Below are 20,003 nucleotides of genomic sequence, written 5' to 3'. Positions count from 1 at the left end.
GGGTGGCAGCCGATACTGCTTCAGGCAGCAGCCCAAACTCCTGAGTTTGACCACACAGCTCCAATGATCACGCCCCTTTAACCTCTCCTGTGGTTTCCCTCAACACTCCACTGTTGACACCACCCATCCTAAGAGCAGGCAGTTCTTGACTGAAGGCAGATTCAGTTGCAGGATATCCACATGCAGTTCACATGGCATAAACTTCCACACCCAGATTTGTTTTGCTGCTGTTTCAGGGAGTACTCTCTTCCTTCCATGTTCTATTTTATCCTTAGAATCAGGGCTATGGCTTCAAGGCAGGGCCAGGTACAACCACACTTGCTGCTGTATGACCTTAAACATGGGCCATGGGATCTTGGTTTCCACTCATCTCCTGCAATCCTTCCCAAAATGGGAGAAAAGGAAAGTTCAGGGATGGAGAACTAGACCCTCTGAAGTCCAGAAATTCAAAACGAAGCATGTTTATTAAGTGGTATCCTTTTACTTATTTCTCCCATTTCTTAAAATAAATAAAACCTTCAGACACATACAAGTGAAACACATCATCCTTCAAAGTGCAGTTACATTTCCACCCCACTCCCAAGAATCACATAAAGCTTTATCAAGTAACCAAAAGACCCCTCAAGGCTCCCATGGGTCCCTTCCCCTGGCAATGAGAACAGACTGTGCTGCCCAGGGGCCGCTTGCTGGGGGCCTGTTCTGAAATACAGGTGCAAGAGGCAGGGCTGCAGCAGGAAGGGGGAGTTGAGGATACGTAGTATGAAAACAAACCCAACCTGTTGAGAGTCCAAAGAGTCCATTACCAGAACAGTTAGTTACTTTGGGAGCCCTGGAAGGAACTGGGCCGATGACAGGCATGAGTGATGGATCAGAACCGTGTGAAGCTCCTGTGGCAGCAGAGTCTGGGACAAGGGATTAAGTCATTTTGCCAAAAGTCATGGACTCCCTTTGCCCTCAGTCTGGGCCTGGCCTAGGTGATGCAGCAGCACCAGCTGCCTCCCAGGATGAGTTAAGAGTCTGCCTGTACTCCAAGCACACCAAGTAACAGAGAAAAGAGAAAAGATGAGGTCTGATGCTTGAATTCCATCTGATATAATCTCTCTTTACTGATGTCTTTAGGAACCTGTTCTCACCAAGGGCACTGAGCAGAGGTGTGGGCACATACAAGTCCATCAAGTCCTTTCAGGCCCACAGAAATCTGTCAGTAAGATACAGCACCACTTAAACTACCATGATTTTGACCTCATCATTCTCATCCGCACGGTAGAAGAAGGGAATGCATGGGTTTTCCAGCAGGGAGCCCAGCCTCTCCTGAGGGTTCTGGATTTCTCTGAGAAGCTGCATTATTTGCTTTGCCGTGGGGTCCTCTTGGTTTGGCTGAGTAGCTTTATTGTCAGCAGGGGGGAAACCGGATTGATGAACAGCAGCCTCTTGTTCCGCTTCATCTGACAGATTCACCTCTCGTAACCCTGCAAGGAGCACAGACAAGGCAGGCAGGTAACTCCTCCCATCCACACACAAGGCTAAGAGCAGGGGCTGCTCCCCCTGCACAGAGCTCGTCCTGGCTGCAGCTCACCTGCTCCATCGGTGGCGTTCAGCTCAGTGCGCCTCTCTGCTGGAAGCACACCTTCAGTCTGGCTTGCCAACAGCTCTGGGTTCTGAGCAGCTGCTACATACTTGCTGTACCATTCATTTCTTTCCCTGACCAGGCGCATCACTAAGTCCTGCAGTTCCAGTAGTTTCATCTGTACAAAGTAAAGGAAAGCCCATGAAACATGCACACAAAAACACCACTGCGGTTTGCAGTCCTACTCCTGTTGCAGAATTAGCAAATGAACACACAAAGGTTTGCCCTCCCCAGGGCCACCCTGCTTGGAGTAGTAGCACAGAAAAGAGTCCTTGCCTTCATCTCTTCCTTATCCTGAGCCAACCTGCTGATGTACTCCTCCTTCTCCTGGTGCCGCTGTTTGAGGATAGCCCTTTGACTCTGGTACAGTGCAATGTACTCCCCTGGAACACAAGAGAAGCCTCAGGAGTGTCTGGAAGATTGGGGTACAAGCCTTATAGTGAGGAAATCCAGCCCTGGAGTGGAGACCTAGCCCAGTTACACAGCAGGAGATGTGGAGGGCTTTGTAGATTGAGGGCTCCAGCTCCAAAAGCTTTTTGGGGACCTTCTGCTCCCCACATAAATAAGGCACTGAGCAAGCTCTAGCCTGTGCTGGTGCTGCCTAAACATACCAATGGTGTCAGTCTCCCCAGAAAGCTGGATGCAGCGGTGCTCCAGCTCCTCCAGACGCTCCTTCAGATCAGCCTTCTCATGCATCAGCTCTGTGAAACGCAACTGCACACACACACACAGTGGGGTCAGTCACCTGGGCTGTTCATGTACAGACAACACCCATGCTAAAGATAACACCCCTGTGACTCTGGTCTGAGCCTGGGGAACAAATGCTGCTCCTTTACAACCAAGCATGAGCAAGCTTTTTAGGGTGGAGCATCTTTTTATGGAACATCTGCTGCTTACTCCCCTACAATGTGCTTGCGTTGTGTTTATCTGACACTGGATCCCAGTCTGGCTGAGCAGAACAGTAGGGCTGAAACAACATGAGATGCTTTTGCTTACCTGTAGCTTATCCATGGCAGATTTCAAAGCCTCGTGAACCTCCACGGGAACAGTATCCATAATGGAGCCTGGAAGGGATGTGTGCAATTTACAGTTTCTCCTGGGGCAAGATGCACTGACAGACCCAGGGGTCTGTCTCAGAGCAGCCATGGCCAGCTGGCCCAGCACCTCATGGTCACACTGTCCCCAAACTGTGCAGAGACTTTACCTCCATCCAGTGTGACATGATGTTGCTGCTCCTGCCTAAGAGCTGTGATTTGCTGCAGGAGGGTTCTACACTGCTGCTTCTGAGCAGCCAGCTGCTTCCTCAGATCTTCTCGCTCCTGTTCCACTTGGGACATGGCAGAGGTCACGAAAGTGACCTAAGAAGAATTTCAGAATGTGGACATTAGTGCTTCCCCTCTGTTCAGCAGGATCTGTGGTCCATCTCAGGATGGAGTAACAGTTTACCACATTTTATTTATGGGTGCAAAACCAAAGACCTGTGTGACTGCTCTGGAACTGAGCCAGGCAGCTGCTACTGCCTCTTCTCATTCCCAATTAGTGCAGGTTAAAAACTGGGTCCCTTGAGAGCTATTTGACTGCAGTATTATGACTGTACTTGCAGATAAATCTTGTAGATATTTGACACCATTTCCAAGTTGCCTTCCAAACTAAAGTGAACATCATCATCAAAGCCCCATTAAAGGGCTGCTCTGCCAGCTGAGTTGTCACCGTAAGGAAACCACTGCCAGACTTCCAGCCTGTTTTGTAAGGATGCTGCAGAAGTCTTGGCTTTGCTGCTGCACAAGGAACTGCTGCATTTCCCTCATGACTGCACTCAGCTGGCAGGATAACAGCTGATAAACCTCTCTGCAATTTAACCGGTTTCCTTTTCTAGATACTTATTTAGAAATAAAACCAAAGGCTTTTCTACCCATTAAGACTCACCATTTCTTCATGGCTTTCAAACTTCTCTGGGATCACAAGAGAAGGCTTTTGGATTTCTTCAGTCATTGCTTCATCGCCTTCTGTAAAAGAAGGAAGGTGAACAAGGAGGCAATGCTGCAGAGAACCCAGCTCTGCCTCCTCCCTGATGCAACCACTCACCCTCCAGTTGGTGCAAAGTCCTGCCGTCCATTTCTGCTGCCAGCTGACTGATCTGGGCCTGCAGCTCTTTGTTTTCCTTGGCTACAGCTTCTAGACTTTCCTGCAAGAGAAAAGCAGACAATCACAAAAACCTACACAAACCACACTGCAGTCACTCCATCTTCAGACAGCAGCACTTTAGCTCCAGACAGGTACCACTGATCTGTAAGGAACAGGGTGTCATCACAGCATCACAGAACAGCCCAGGGTGGAAGGGACTGGCAAAATCTCTCACTTATCGATTACCTCCCATCTTTCCACTTGGCTTTTTTTACTGTTACCTTTGTCTGCTGCAGCTCTTTCAGGTGCATTTCCACTGTCACCTTCCCCTGGACCTCCTCATGCTGCAGGCGATCCATGAGCTGTGTCTGAAGCAGGAACTGCTTGTGCAGTTCGTCCTTCTCGGCAGCGAGCTGCTGGAAGGCCAGGGTGTACTGCTGCAGGTGGCTGTAGCACTGGTCCCGCTGCTCCTGCAGGCCACGGGCCTCCTGTGTCTTCAGCTCCAGCTGAGAACAAGATCAAACCACCACATCAAACCCTTTCTGCCTGAAAAGCTGATCCGTGTGACGTGATCCAAACTGTCAACATTGCCCCAAAGCCACCAACCAGGCAGACAGCCACCATCTGCCCCCACATGCTGGTCCCCCACATCAGGCAGCGGATGACAGGGGAAGGCTCCCAGCTGGATCTTTGCAATACCCACTTCCATCCTTCCATCAGTGTCTGGGAAGTTGCCAGCAATTTGCACAATCCAGCCCTGCCATCCCACTCCTGGTGCTCACCGTCTCCTTGAGCTCTGCCAGGTTCTCCTGCAGCTGCCCAAGCTTCTTGGCCAGCTCTTTTTTTACATGTTGCTCTGACTGTAGGGCACTTGTAACCTCCATGTTTTCATTTGTCTGCAAGACAAATACCACTGTGTAAGGAAACTGCCCCAGCCACCATGACACAGGCTCTCCATAAACCACATTAGTTCCCAGTACAACAGGGTGCTATCCCTTGTGTTTTTCTGGACTGTAACTGAGGGCCATAAATTGACTGTTTAGGACAGTAAAAAACTTACAGAAAGGTTCAGAAGATGGGAGAAGAGCAAGGAAAGAGTCAGGGGAATCAGTGCTGGGACAGTGCCAAGAAGAGGCCTGGCACATCATGCAGCCTGTCAGCTCCAAAGCAGATGGGTGGTATGAATATCCCAAAGAGAGGCACAGACATTCAAAAACAAGGAGTTCAAAAAGGACTAAAGAAAAAAAAACAAACAACAGCTGGACCATGTGTCTGTCTGCTAGGACCCCAGAGGGGAAAGTGATAAATTGAGAGAAGCAAAGCAAGAGTAAGGATTCAGCTCCAGGATGGGTAAGAATGACAGCAGCAGGAGAGAATACTGTTGCGAACTTCCTCATGGGCAAATACAAGGGAACAGAAAACAGGTATTTTCAAGTAAAAGGGTAGGAGGAATAGCCAGGGACAGAAACAGCCTGAGTTCCAGGAAATGAGAAGGAAAAAGTAGCAGTTCTGTACAAAGATATTCATTCATCTGCTAGAGCACCTGAGGGAGTAAGGAACTGGAGGGAACCTCCTGGTATGGCAGTACATATCAAAGGATGGAGCAGCCACAGTCTCAGAGGATAAGAGATGGATAATGCTGCTGCCAGCTTTTCACATCTGCGCTACAAAGGGATTGCAGCACTGAGGGAAGCAGTGGGAAAAGATGCACAGAAGGGACCTACCAGTTTGACAAAGCCATTCTGCAGCTCAGCCAGCTGCTCCTTCAGATCCCGGTTCTGACTCAGTGCCCTACTGATTGTGGCCTTGTCACTCTGCATGTCCTCCAGGATCTGCTGCCTGTCCACAGCCTCCTCGTTGTAGCGCTGCACAGTCTTTTCCAGCTCCAGCAGCCGCTCCTCCTGCTCCCTGTTGAGGTGGCTCAGCTGCTCATTGTCACGCACCTGGGCCTGGAACTGCCCATGCAGCTCCTCCTTCTCCTGCTGCAGCCGCTGGATCTCCTCCTGCAGACTGAGCTCAGCTGCCGTGGGCCCCGGCAGGGAGGGAGGCTCGACATCCATAGGCTTCACTGCTGAGGAAATGCCATCAGAAGGGGCTCAGTCACAGGGAAAGTGGCTGGGTGAGACACAGCCCTGCTGGATACACAAAGCACACCCCAGCCCATAGGGCTCTGTGACCCAGAAGGGATCACCAGCTGCAGTATCCAATCCTCAGTGCACAGCACTGACAGGAACAAAGAGCAAACCTGAAACCAAAGCATAGCCTCCTGCTGTCTGCTTTTGACTCCCTCACAGCCCTAGCAGAAGCATCCTGCCTTCCCAAACTCCTGGGCCAGAGAGGCTGACAGTAGAGTCAGGCCAATACTACAGAGGTAACCAGGCTGCTGGTCCATTCATTGCAGGAGATCACTTGCTGTTTCCCAGGAGAAAAGGGTTCTTAGGGTCACCTGGTCTTCATCTGCCTTCCCAGCATCAGACCTACTTGCAGCTCCTGTGCAGAAGCATCTGCACAGCAGGACAGAGTTATCCAGCCCCACTCTGCAATGGGATAGCCCCACTTTGGAAGCCCTACCTGATGTGCTCAACAGCTCTGTAACATTTTCTTCCAGCTCCTGAATTCTGGCCATGTGCTTCTCCTTCTCCTCTGCCATCGTGTGGACCTGCAAGGCCACACAAATGAAAATTACAACAATATTCATGGGGCATTTCCTGCTGCCTGTGTTTGTCCAGAGCTGGGATACTGCCCCTGGGGTTACCTGCTCAGAGAGCTGCTGTACCCGCTGCTGCCAAACGCTCCCCTCCTCCCTCAGTTTCTCCACATACTGATCTCTTTCTGCCTGCAGCTGGTGAAGTGACTCTGAGAGCTGTTCAAAACAAAATCAAACATAGTAGTGGCTAAATAAATTTGGTTTAAAGGATAAAATTTGAAGAAACCGGTGTTAGTGCAAAACTCAGACTACATTTTTCTGCCCCCAAAGTTTCCTTACAGACATCAAGATTTGGATCATATTTCATACAATCTCTTACCTGAGCTACCTGGGTTTCCAGGCTTGCCTTCTCCTCCAGAGCCATCTGCAGCTGCTGGTTTGCATCCAGACTCCCTCCCTGGCTTGAGAACTGTTAAAAAAAAAAATCAGAAATTTAAGGCAAAATGTTAATGCTCAATTCCTGCACAGCCTTTCTGCTGAGAGAAACCTGCCACATGATCTATGTTGTAACCTTCTATAGTTCTTTAAAGTGCTCCAACTCATAGTGAAGTTCAGTGTGCAAAAGATAGGGGGATTAAAAACAAAAAGCTGAGATTTTAATCCTGTAAAAATGGCTGAAGTGGGAAGCTCCTCCCTACCAATTTTACATTTACTATTTTTAAAAAATTAAGAAAATAGAATTCTATCAAGCTTTGGCTCAGAATTCTTGTGCATTTCCAGAGTCTGTGTTATACAGCCATATCAAATGATATAAAAGCTGTGACCTTAAAAGCTGTCAGACACGTCAGGAGTTTAAAGCCGGTGTCTGGAGCATGTCAGTGAACTGAGCATCAAGGCTCGTTCAGCTGAGGCACAGCACTTTTCCCAGAAGAGAGACAGTTGGCTTAATTTCAAGGTTAACTTAAGGCACAGTCTAGGAATAAAAAAAGAGCATTTTCTTCTCTCCCAGGCTCAGAGTTACACCAGGCTTGCTCTCTGACCTGCTAACAGCTGGCTCCATGCATTCTTTCCCCAGCTGACTTCAAGCTGCCACTGTCCAATTCACCACCTTCCACTGGTGGGTACAAACACCACCCCTGCTCAGCTGCTCAGTCTCAGTGAGACTGCACAACTAAATAACCAAAATCCTGAACAGATACAATCAGAAAATTCACTGTATTTCCACATTTCACCCTCTCTCATTGGACAACAGTTTTAGCTGACTAATGTTACACTGCTTTTCAATCAATGTGTGCTCTTCAATCAATCAATTTACAGCTCCAACACCTTAGAGAATACAAACTTTCTGTTCTCCTGAGGCCTTGCTGAAAGCTTTTTTCTAGGAGGATGTCTTGATGAGATTTCATGCCTTCCTTTAAAGCCAAGAGTTAAGTCTTGCCCCCTCTCTCAGAAAGAAGTGTGTCAGTGTCATCAGTGTCCTCTGCCCTCACCTGTTGAATCATCAGTTCAGCCATTTCCAATTTCTTCTGCAAATCTTCCACATCCAACTTCATAGCTGAGTTCTGGGACACCAGGGAGTGAACTTTCTCTGACAGCTCTGAATTCTGCTGTTTTATTTCCTCACTACTTTTGCTAAAACAAACAAAAAATTAAAGTGGCTCTGGGTCTGCTGATGTCCAGGTCATAAATCTACAAACCAGTGCTTCCTGGCAGCTAGAATCACAGAAACATCACATCTAGTGACTTTTTTTTTTTAATTGAATATCCAACCTCCCAAGTCACCACCAGTGGTGTTTGCCACTTGTTGTTTTGGGGCTCTTCTTCAGAATTAAGCAGAAGGGACTTACCTTCGTTTGTACAGTTCCAGTTTCAGGTTGTCTCGCTCCTTCACTAACTCTTTATTATGCTGGAGAAAAAGGAAATGATTGATTCATCTATAGACTTCAGCCAAACAAATAAGGTATTAAAAATACTTCATTTCACCTTCAACAGATCAGCTAAAACAAAAAACTCAGGAAAGGTTTGCTTAGAACCTCCTGAATTTTCCAGTAATAAGTCTGCTCAGCCTTTTCAAATGTGATGCTACAAGTATTTCTGCAAACTTCTGGATTAAAGAGAAAACTAAAGTGTGTGATGGACAGTCTGGGACGAGGTGTCTCTCTCTTGTGTGGAGCTGCCAGACTAATGAATGAGGTGCCAGATCTGACGACACCAACTGGACCATATGATTAGTCACAGAAACTTGAATGAAGTTTGCCTTGATCGTGGGGAATACAGGGCTTTAAAAGGTCAATTAACAAGGTTAACATCTGCCTCTTCTCCAAGCAGGCAGTGCAGACTTTGCAGCAGTATAAGCAAACAGCCAAAGGCAGAGCTGCAGGTTAGGCATGAACAGAGGTGTCTCTTACCTTCTCTGACTGTTTTTGCTGCATGGAGATGGAAGACAGAGTGCGCTCCAGCTCTGAGACCCGCTGGCGAGATGAATGTAAACGGGCAGCAAGGCTCTCAGCTTCCCCTGGATAAGTCAGAGCACAGTCAGTTGAGGCTACATCACAATGAGCATTTTGGAACTGGCTGAACAGCACTTTCTACTTTGTCAACAAGCTCTTCAGGCAGCACAGAACTTAGTAAATCAGCAGAGCTGGCTCCACTCCTGGCTCTACAGGTGATTCACTAACAGCCCTGGGAGCACAGCTCTCTGTCTCTCTGTAACTACCTGCCTCACTTTTAGAGGGAGATGATGAAACTTCCTTTGCGGAACAATAGACAGTATGTTGTTTGGGTTTTTGTTGGTTTTTTGTTTTTTTTTTTTTTTTTTTCTATTAGAATAAATTGCTCAAATGTAGTTCAGAATAAAAGGCTCGGCTAAGACCTAGATTAACATGACAGCTGTGTGGGAGGCAGGGTGGAGAAGGGAAACCAGGTTTTAGAAGAATTAGAAAGAAACAGTCTGGGGTAGTCATCAGGCCCAACAAAGCTGATAAGGCTTTAGTGATGCACAGAAGAACTTCAAATGCCATAAGACCAACGTGCTCCTATCTGGGGACAGCTACAATGACAGCAGCAGTGCCAGTGCCAGAGGCTGCTCACACAGGGGTCAGGGAGTGCTGTGAGTTGGCTGCCAGCAACTGTTGTGCTTGTAACTTGACATCCACAGTCCAACCTCTAGCCTGAGCTGCAGAGACAGTCACGTACCTGATTTCTGCCGTGCAGCTTGCTGAGTGTGGCCAAGGGCTGTCTGCAGCTCAGATTTCTCAGAAACGAGAATTCCAATAGTCTGGATATGAACCTTTGGAAAAGGAAAATCAGCTCAGCACAAAACTTCTTTGCTTGCCACTGCAACACCACTGTTGTCACAAAAGAACAATTCAGTAAAGAGCTCTTGCAGTTAAGTACAGTCTGGCTGACACTCGCAGTTTTGCTAAAGGAATGGACTTCTGCCTTCCAGGATAAGGACTGTGAGTGCTCAATAATCCACAAAACAGCACAAGTCAGGTGATATTACAGTAAGGGAGGCTCTGCTTTACCTGTAACTGTTCCCTCAGTGCTGCTTGCTCTTTAGAAAATTTCTGTTCAAACTCCTTCTTTTCCTGTAGAAACAAATACTGCTTGGTCAGCATGGACACGCAGATCCTTAACCCTTGTTTTACATCAAACTAAAAAAGCAGGAATTAATTGCTACTATTTCTACCATCCGAATGATGCCAGTATTTTTAAAGACACGCTTAAATCTTCTGTTATTTGAATTACTTAATCATTTTTCCATCCCAGACCAGCAGTGACAGCACAGTGCAATCACTGCAGCACACACGTGGCAGTGTTGGAATGGAAGCTCCTGGCAAGGACTGAAACTGTAACCTCCTGCCCCCACTGCTCTCCTCCAACTTGAGCATTTAAACATTAACTTTGGACAAAATAAGAATGCTGCCTGTCAGGCCCAACTCACAAAGTCAAAATATTAAACCTTATGCTACAAATAAAACTGAATCTAACCCAAGACAAGATCATGCACACTTGTGCCACAATCCATTGTGTTTTCTACTCCTCAGAGAAACAGATACCTATTTCTGTATCTATCCAAAAATAGGACATACTTTACCTTCTCCAGCTGATTCACTGCTTCTTGGTTCTGCTGTTTCTATGGAAGAAAATTGATGCACCAATATTAAGAGAAAATATTCTCATGCTGCTGAAACACATTTTCACTTTGATGAAGTAGGATATATGCCCAGTTAATGCAATGAGAATTTCCATTTCTGTAGAAGACTAGGAAGTTCATTTTAGCTATTAAAAGTAAGAGATTTGGGGCTCCCTTCACTAATAGACGTGACATGTTTTTCATTGTCCAGTACATTATCACAGCTCTCCTCCAATACCTCTGCTGAAACCCCTCTATGTTCCTATCTGAGCATCCAGCAACTTCAGTTTAAACTTGCAATATCCCACCTCCATTCAATTAATCATAGTCAAACTGATGTGTTAGGAAAACCAGCAAAAATGCTTTCAATAAAAGATAAATACCTAAATCCTATAGCAAAAGTCCTTTCCTTTAAGTGATTCCTTAGACCTCTATCCCAGTTAACAACTGGCCAAGTCATGCAGAGCTGCACGTACGATGGCAGGCTCCCACCAAGGTGGTATGAGACAGAGCTGAAGCCAAATGCAAGGAAAGGGATAATTCTGTCCCAGCCAATTCCAGTCTTATGGGTGAAGTACTGGAGTGCTGTGACTGCACAAAGTGCATCTGTAGGCGTGATGGGGATAAAGGCTGCCCAGGCTGCCACCAAACCCTGTTTGCCCTTTGCTGCTCTTGTCCCCCTGGCAGTTTTCTCACAGATGCCTCTTAAGTAACTACATAATTAGTATTTTTTCCTCTTCCCAAATGCTGAATATTTGCCAAGGTGTTTCTTTATTATCACTACTACCTCAGTGCATTTTGAAACATGACTGCAGATGGAAAGGTGATGAGGTTTTGATTTTAGCAATGCCAGCGCACAACATAATCAGGAAAAGCAAAGGCAAGAGCACAAATGCAGCAAAGGCCCTACAGAGTTCCAGACAAACAGAAAAGCTGGCAAACAATGAGAATCCTGGGTGGGCAATGCACTCTACCTCTGCAGCCCAACTAAAAGAAAAAGAACAGAACAAAAATAACTCAAAACCAAAAATGAAACAAAAAGGAGGTAATGGGGTACACTGGGAAATGCTGAATTTTGGGAAAAGTGTAGTTTTAGAAAGGAACAAAATGGGGAAAAGTATTTCACACAAGAAAGGCTCTTTTTAGCCTGGAATAGATCCACTTAGCTGCATTTCTTGCAATGTTAAGGCTGAAGGCTGAAAAGCAGCAGCAGGACTCCATGCAGGCCACAGGACAAAGCAGTTCATTCATTGTGCCAAGAGAAGCTGAGGATATGATCAGGAAACAGCCCCAGGCTCTCTTGGACCTATTGCTCCCACTCTGCTGATATATTTAGAACAGCATCACCACCTGCCGAAACAGGTTTTCACACTGCTGCCAGCACCAGAATTCTCTATTTCAAGGATTCAGACCAGGACCAGAAATAGCTGTTTTATGAGGATGCTTATCATCCAGAGACAGTGTGAGGAGATCAAGAGAGCACACGTAAATGGAAGCAACAAAACTCTGTTTCTGCTTCCTCGGGTGAGCCACCACACTCACAAGAGGCCTTAGGCTTTGATCCTCTCGCAGGTTTTCCATGCAGCCCATTTTGTTCCATATGAAGTGCTGTGTAAGCAGCCTTCCTTGTGGCACTATGAGGGAACCCGTAACCTTGCAGACACCCAGAGAGCGTGGAGGAGCAGCAAAGACAATGTCAAACTGGTTGGCTGGATTGTTTCTTACCAATTCCTCTATCTTTGTAACGAGCTGTTTGTTAGTTAGATTGCTGGAATCCAGGGCTACTGCCAGCTCCTGGTAACGTGTCTGACGGGCACATGCATAAAGGAGAAAAAGGAAGGAGCAGAAGAGGAGGGAAGGAAAAAAGCAATAATTAAAAAGGACAGAAAAATAAATCATTATCACAGTTTGATATAATCAGATTCTCCAAACAAAACAAAATCTGTGGTTTGAACAAAAGCAGCTGGGATGTCAACCTATTTTATCCGTTTCTGCTAAGGCTTCATTTTGACATAAAAGCAAATCAGAAATAAGAACTGCAGTTGCATGGAAGCCAGATTATCCCAGTCCCCAAACTGCCTCTGACTGTTGTGATCACAACTACCCAATTACAGCCCCAGCTGATGCTACACAGTGATGTATGTGACCTGTGCATTCAGTTAGGTCTCACTAACACTGCTGTAAGCACAGAATCCAAATGAGTGATCAACAGCAGCAAATAAGAAAAACAAAATCATGACAGACTGAGAACAACTTACTTCCATTTCCTTAATATTTGTGGAAGAAACAGGACTTTCTCCATTCACATACGATGTTGACTAGAAGTAAATCAAGTAAGTCAGTTTTAGTCCCCAAGGCAAATCACTATTAGATAAGATCTCATTATAACAGTAACACTCCTCATAGCACCTGTCACTTCAAACGACCACACACAGGCACAGAAAACACTTTTCTGGCTCAGGATAGACACTGGCTGCCCCTGTGACAAGCTGATGTGAATTCTTCAGACTTCATATTCTTTTCCAGTAAACCAAGAGTACATCTTTCCATGAATACATACAATTCATTCATCGCACTCTGCTTTTCTTCCTACTGCTGAAATCTTACATTCCTAAACCAGGATTTTTTTTGCTCCTCAATGTTTAAGTATCACATTGGTTAGTAGGATGGCTGCAGAGGTCTCTGAGATTGAAGAGTGTTTCCTTGAGCTGTCTGCCTAAAGTTCCACATCAAACACTGAGAGAATTAATGGGACAAATGGATGAAAAGGAGTACCTGGGAAACCAGGCCATTGAGTTGTTCAGACAACTGACGCAGACCCTCTGTTGACGAGAAAGACCTGGGAACAAAGACCTGGCAATGAAAACCTCTCCCTGAGAGCTGCCCAAATGAGCAGAGCACTGGGGCAGGGAAAAAACCTTAATTTGTTGTGATCCTGTTGCAAAGCCAACACAGACACTCACCTGTTCTCATCCAAAGCATTTTTATGATCCTCAGTTTCATTCATCTGTGGATTAAAACATAAAAAACTTACAAGCCTGTAAAAGATGGGAGTCTCGTTTATGAATGCATCAGTAAGACTTGATTACACCTGGCCTCAAGTTCCACAGCTCCTGTAATTACTGCTTCCCAAAGGAAGATGAACTTAAAACCACCAACTCAGCCCTGGCTTACACATAATTTCTGAGTGGTGTGAGTCTGGGTTTCCTGGAATAGAGAAGCATATCAGGCTTTATGTCTGTTGTTCCTTTTTATCAGAATAATCAACACTTTGCTGGAAAAAAACTACAACTGAATCTTTAATTAGTAAAAGGAAATACAGACTGACTGGACTGGAAACCTGTCTTATTAAGGGTACTTTCTGCTAATGAAATAGGAGAGAAGGGGAAGGAAAACAGCTTTGGAAGCCACAGGGACACATGTGTGCTAGTACTCCCTCTGCTCTCACAGACAGATGATGACTGCATGGAGAGTGGGGAATGAAGTATTTTTAACAGGAGAAAACCTGAACTAGTCATGTCATATTTATGAAGGTCATCTTTCTCCACACTAATGTGGCATCACTAGCCAATATTCAATGGTTCAATGGCAGTATTGATGGTAAGTCACAAACCTGTGTCAGCTGCATGCTCTCAGGAGCAGGCAGAACAGAAGCACAACTAGGGAGGCTGTTGCTGTTAGATAGCACAGGGACATCGGGAGCAAGCTGTTCAGCACTACGAGTGGCAACATCACTGTCAAAGTATGCCTGTCACAAAACACAGGACAGGATTACAGCCTTCATGCAAAATGAACAAAGACACACACACACACACACCAATGCATCACCTTGTGTCCTGCCTGTGAAAACCAGACAGATGTGAACAGTCATTAAGAAACACATGGAAGGGAACCTGTGTTCTCCCCAGAGCAAAGAGGTGGCTGCATCAGCCACAGACAAACACTGTCCCACAGTGTGTCCTTTCATAAAGAACCAGTGTCCCACAATCCAACTCCCTTTTTTAACACAGGGCAATAACGTCACCCGAACTCTTAAGTTCACACACAAGATTCACTGCAAAAGATTCGCCAAAAATCAAGCAAGGGCAAAGCCAAATGGCACTGCACTTTGAAAAGCACCACCTTCAAGGTGTTCCTGGGGAAAACACAGATCATTGTATGTAAATGAAGATGGAAAAGAACAGGGGAGTGACTACTTGAAAACTGGGTTAGTCAGACTCAAGTGCTCTGTCTAAAACTCGGTGAAATGTGTGGCATGCCATGACACACCAGTTTAGAAACAGGACATTTATGAACAGGCCACAGGGAGGGTGGCTGGGAGCAGGTGCCCGTGGCCCTGCTGCAGCCATGGATCCCATGACTAGAAGAATCTAAATAGAAGAGAGAAGCGCCAAAAAATTATTTCTGGACAGCAGGTTCCCATCCAGCCTCTGTGGGAGGATGGATGGCATCTACAGCCCCCTCTACACAGCCACACTGCACTGGACCATTTCATCTCCTTGCACAGCACTAGAGCCGTGAAGGTCCAGCAGTGCTCTTGTGTTTTATAGCAATTTGATTGATTTCATCATCCAGCTAAGGTAAGTCATCACTTCAAAACAAAACAAAACAAAATAAATGAGATAATCTCTCAGCATTCAGCCCCACCAATATACTGCAGCTCTCTGCTATTCCACTGGAAGAGTTCCCTCTCACTTCAGTGACTTCCTTCTTGGCACTTCAAAGGAACCAAGAAATCTCCCTTGGCATTCCCTGTTTACCTGCTCAGCACTTCCCTCACTAATCCAGCAGCAAGGTTAAAACAGCAACACTGGAGAGAGATTTAATGAAAGCAGTAAGTTGGAAGACTACAAAGGGAAAACAAAAATTTTCTAAATTTCTTTTTGCAGGACCGGTGCTGATGCTCTGAAGGAACAATATGTGTTAGGTGCTTATCAAGAAGGTCAGGAACTCCCTCACTTCCTCCAGCTAAAGGTTACTTCACCTTTATCAATCACACACTCATCAAAATAAACATCAGAGGGACAGGAGGAATTAATTCCCCAGTGCATCTCAAAATGATCATTTCTTCTGACCGGACATTCTTTCTGCCTAATAACTTCCAAGATGCAGAAACCAGTAATGTTCCTTAAGCACAAGAACTCCTTTCTTCACAAGGAACAGTTCTGTAATGAACTGTCAAAAACCCCCAAACTATCTGAACAATCAAATTTGTTGGAAACAAAAAGCATTAGAAGCAGAACACTTATACAGAAATTATGCATTGTGACATTCCAATAATGCAGAATAAAAAGTCAGTTATTCTGCTCAGCTTAGCATGGTAGTAGGATGCATTTGCTTTCACACAAAGGCTTCTACTTTGCTGGTTTTCCTCTGTTTCAGAGCCAAGAAAGCTGAAGCAAGAGAGAAGGGAGGGCCGTGCCTCACGTGAGACATCAGTGGCAGCAGCAGCTCAGCTGCCCAATCATCAGCTTTTCTGCCCTATTAATTAGCATCAAGTCTCTAAACAGCATTTTCCTGACTCAGGAATTTTACAAGACACCAACTGGAATGAGAAATTGTTCTTTCATTACATATTGCAGTTAAAGATTAGTTTTCAAATAATTCCTAAAACCCCAGGCACGACAATCCAAAAATTCTGTAATAGCCAATCAGATCAAACTGTATCTCTGAGGAAAAGAGAAAAAAACCCAGAGAAACGAGAATTAATTGAACTATAAATTCTGCCTTTGCAGAACAGGACTACAGGACTAGACACAGGTAGGCCTTCACTGCAAAGCTAAATATCACCTCAGCAACAACACTGGACCACCTATCTTCATCTCACTCTCCAATGAGAAAAAAAAATCTCCTCCAATAACCTACTCTGAGCTTACAGGTATTAACAGTCCCCAGGACAACAGTGACACTTCAGTCACAACACAAGTTTTCTGAGGCACATACAGCACCCCAAAAGCTGGCAGTGTGTCTTCACATCACTCAAGTTCTGCTGGTACAGACCTAACAACACAGTCCAGCTGTGTCAGACATACCAGTCAGACATACCATTACACAAAAGAAAAAAAAAAAAAAAAAAAGGAAAAAAGAATACAAAAGCAATTTAGAGGGAATTCCATTCCACCTTGCAGGTTTCACTTCATCTGTCAGGTAGTCCATGTGATTACTATAGTTATATTTATTGCTGGAGACTCATGAATATGCAGTAAATATAACAATGAGCTACTTTATGACAACTACATTGAAAGAATGGTAGGGAAATAAGCTACCAAAACAATCCAAGTGAAAATGAAAATCAGAGCTTTGGTACAACAAAACTGGAAGAATGTTCTGGGCTACAAAAGTTGACTTCTCTGAGTTCCTATCACAGTTTGGGCCTTATTTTAAATAAACTGACTGTCTGAAAATAAATACTTTTAAAAGGCTGTTTGCTCATGCATGCTCTGAACACCTTTCTCTTGCTTCTTGGCATATCTCCTGCCCTTTCCCTTTCAGGATCTTGGGAATGTGAAGACGCCAAAGCCTGTACATGCCTGCCTTTGAAGTGTCTGACTTCCTGCCTAAGCATATTTACAGCCCTGGTACTTGCCAGACTGTACATCACCTGTGCCAGCTTCATCGCCTGTCATGAAAGGGGTGGCTGGAATAACCAGCCAATGCAGCTGTTTGCTGGAGATGAGCAGAAACATGCTCTTCAGAAACCAAGCTCCAGAAAACAAAGCAATGACATTCAGAGCAGGAGAAATATAGAATGAGGAAACATTACCTCTTCCTAGTGCAGTTTTCCTCAGCTGTTAACTGAGTTTATTGCCTCACCCCAAATTCCTGTTTTCCTCCAAGCTCAGCTGTCTCAAGAAAGACTTTCTGACAAGGCTCACATTTTGAGGTGTTAACTTTGACACAAACCAGAAGGAAACAAACACTTAACGAGCAATGGTAACAAAGAGCTCCATGTTAAAAAAAACAGCAACAAAACTGAAGCAACTGACAATGGATGGTGTGAGGACAAGGCTCCATCCCATAGATGGAACTCAGTGTGAACAGAACCCGAAACATGCAGGAGGGAGAGAGAGTGACTTTGAGGGACACGAGCACTGCCTCACCTTCCTCTTGTCCAATGAGGGTATGGCTACCCCATTGGAGCGGTTAAGGTCTGACACCAGCACCTTCAGAATGTTCTGAATCTACAGGAGGCGAAAGAAAAGGGGAAAGAGAAACGGCTCAGAGAAGGGCAGAGAGAAAACATCAATCCAAGGCAGTCAAGGAACCAGCCTCGTCCAGCTGGTGAGGACCACATGCCTCAGCCAGCAGCTCTGGACACACCCAGGGCACCGTCAGACAGATTTTGACACCAGCTGTACCTTCCAGAACAGGCAGCTGCCAACTGCTGTAGCACACTTCATACAGCACCTACGCACTTTATACAGCACCTGCACCACTCAGCTCTTACCACAGCACAACCTCTTCCAGCTCCCGTCAGATTGTCCAGAAAACCAAAGAACAGGGAGGTGGCAAATGATGTGAAAGAAAGAAGGAGACACTCACATTCTCTGGAGGCTGCTGGTCATCAGTGGTGGGAGTTGCAGGTCTGCTGCCTTCTTTAGTTTTGCGTTTTTTCTTAGTTCCTGCAGTTGCTCCAGGGCTGTTCTTCTGCTGGTATTCCTTCAGCTGTGAACAGAAGAAGAATAATCTGAAGTCCAAACAGAATATGCCTTCTATAACCCCTCAAAACCCAATTTCACTGGTAAAAATACAGATCAAGTGTAAGGCCAAGCGAAATGCTCTTCCATTAATTCATCTGTCTGGGGGGAAAACAGGAATCCAAATAAGCCCACAGAAGGCTAAAGTTAGACCAAAGCAATGGGTTTGTGACAAGAGTTGTAAACATTCAACTTTTGTTTACAGCCAGTGCTGTTCCTGGGAAATTATTTGATACTTCATAGTGCAAAAGGAGATTGTAAGCACTGGTTTGGAGCATTTTTAGGGTTATAAGTAAGAGCAATAACACAAAACTAATAAAGGGCAATTAATCCTGCATGCAAAGTGAAAATGCACTGCCTGATAGTAAAATCTTCCACTCCGTGAAAGCTTTTATGAAGGACATTTGCAATCCCTACAGCAGACACTGCAACAACTACAAACTAAGGGGAGAAAAAAAAAATAAATCTACAAATGATTTTTAATCACAACCACTTGGCCCAGGAAGTGGCGGTCTGATAAGATGTAAGGCGAATCCCGCCAGGTCTGCCGGCATTTCTGTGCAATTCCCGCACGCCCGAGCCCCAGAGCGGCCGGTCCCGGCAGTTGTTTGTGCACATAACGGCACCCCCGGCCCGCACAGCCCGGGCAGGGCACCGGGGGATGGAGGAGGACGAAGGAGGATCCCTTTATTGGTAGGATTTCAAAATGGAAGCCTCAACTGCTCCAGGACACTTTCCCGTTCCCGTGACTTTGACACAGAAGCGCATCCCGCCGGGACGCCAAGCAGCAGGGCCGCCCCGAGGGGAAAAATACGGGGAAAAAACAAGGGGAAAAAAACAAGGGAAAAAAAAAAAAAAAAAAAAAGAGGGAAGCGGGGAGGAAGTGGGGGGAGACACGACACCCGCACACCAGCCCAGGCAACCCTCACAGCACCGCAGCCAGCCAGGCCCGGCCTGGCCCCGGCCGCCCGCCGAGAAGGCCGTGCCGCAGCCCCGGACACCCGCGGGCTCCCGGGGCCCCAGCGCGGCCGGGCCCGGAGCGAGGGGGCGGCGGCGGCGGCCCGGCCCAGCCCGCGCCCCTCAGGGGAGGCCGCGTTGGGCCCGGCCCGAGTCCGGCCCGCGCGGGGCTCGCGGTACGCGGCCGCCCCCCACTCCGTCGTGTCGTGTCCCGGCCTGCCCGGACCCCCGGCCCCTCACCTTCTTCTTGGCCGCGGCCAACCGGCTCTGCCTGCTGCCGTCCGCCATGTCCGCCCCGCGCCCGGGCCACGTCAGCCCGCCGGGAGCGGCGGCGGCTCCGCCCCGGCCGGCCCCGCTCCGCCCCGGGACACCCGTGTGACACGGCGGGACAGCCCGGCCCCCCGGGACACCCGTGTGACACGGCGGGACAGCCCGGCCTCCCGGGACACCCGTGTGACACGGCGGGACAGCCTGGCCTCCCGGGACAGCCCGGCCCCCCGGGACAGCCCGTGTGACACGGCGGGACAGCCCGGCTCCCCGGGACACCCGTGTGACACGGCGGGACAGCCCGGCCCCCCGGGACACCCGTGTGACACGGCGGGACAGCCCGGCCCCCCGGGACACCCCGGCCTCCCGGGACAGCCCGGCCCCCCGGGACACCCGTGTGACACGGCGGGACAGCCCGGCCCCCCGGGACACCCCGGCCTCCCGGGACAGCCCGGCCCCCCGGGACAGCCCGTGTGACACGCTGTGTTGTCCCGCTGTTGCCGTGACCCCAGAGCCCAGAGCGAATGCCGGGAGGGGCCAGCGCGG

At 47.2% G+C, this 20,003-nt stretch overlaps 1 protein-coding gene across 5 annotated transcripts; it reads right to left on the bottom strand.

The window, feature by feature from the left end:
- Positions 1-445: 445 nt before the first annotated feature.
- Positions 446-19,510, bottom strand: GOLGA2 (golgin A2). 5 transcript variants are annotated; one of them, XM_083875992.1, is made up of 28 exons: positions 19,431-19,510; positions 18,079-18,201; positions 17,637-17,717; positions 14,150-14,284; positions 13,500-13,543; positions 13,312-13,375; positions 12,795-12,854; positions 12,262-12,342; positions 10,498-10,536; positions 9,926-9,988; positions 9,594-9,687; positions 8,807-8,913; positions 8,246-8,304; positions 7,889-8,030; positions 6,778-6,867; positions 6,507-6,614; positions 6,323-6,410; positions 5,476-5,822; positions 4,534-4,647; positions 4,033-4,257; positions 3,713-3,812; positions 3,554-3,633; positions 2,832-2,985; positions 2,624-2,691; positions 2,239-2,341; positions 1,904-2,010; positions 1,577-1,745; positions 446-1,469 (listed from the first exon to the last, which is right to left on the bottom strand). In XM_083875992.1, exons 1-28 carry the CDS (start codon positions 19,476-19,478, stop codon positions 1,222-1,224), a joined length of 3,141 nt encoding a protein of 1,046 aa, XP_083732118.1. In that variant the 5' UTR covers positions 19,479-19,510; the 3' UTR covers positions 446-1,221. The 5 variants fall into 5 exon arrangements, with proteins under 5 accessions (XP_083732118.1, XP_083732119.1, XP_083732121.1 ...); XM_083875993.1 differs by having other exon boundaries at positions 5,476-5,819; XM_083875995.1 differs by lacking the exon at positions 12,262-12,342.
- Positions 19,511-20,003: the final 493 nt, after the last annotated feature.

The sequence above is a fragment of the Zosterops lateralis genome (assembly GCF_965231275.1).
Source record: "Zosterops lateralis genome assembly, chromosome: 20".
Classification (NCBI taxonomy): Eukaryota; Metazoa; Chordata; class Aves; order Passeriformes; family Zosteropidae; genus Zosterops; species Zosterops lateralis.
This window is presented reverse-complemented; position numbering and strand designations above follow the sequence as displayed.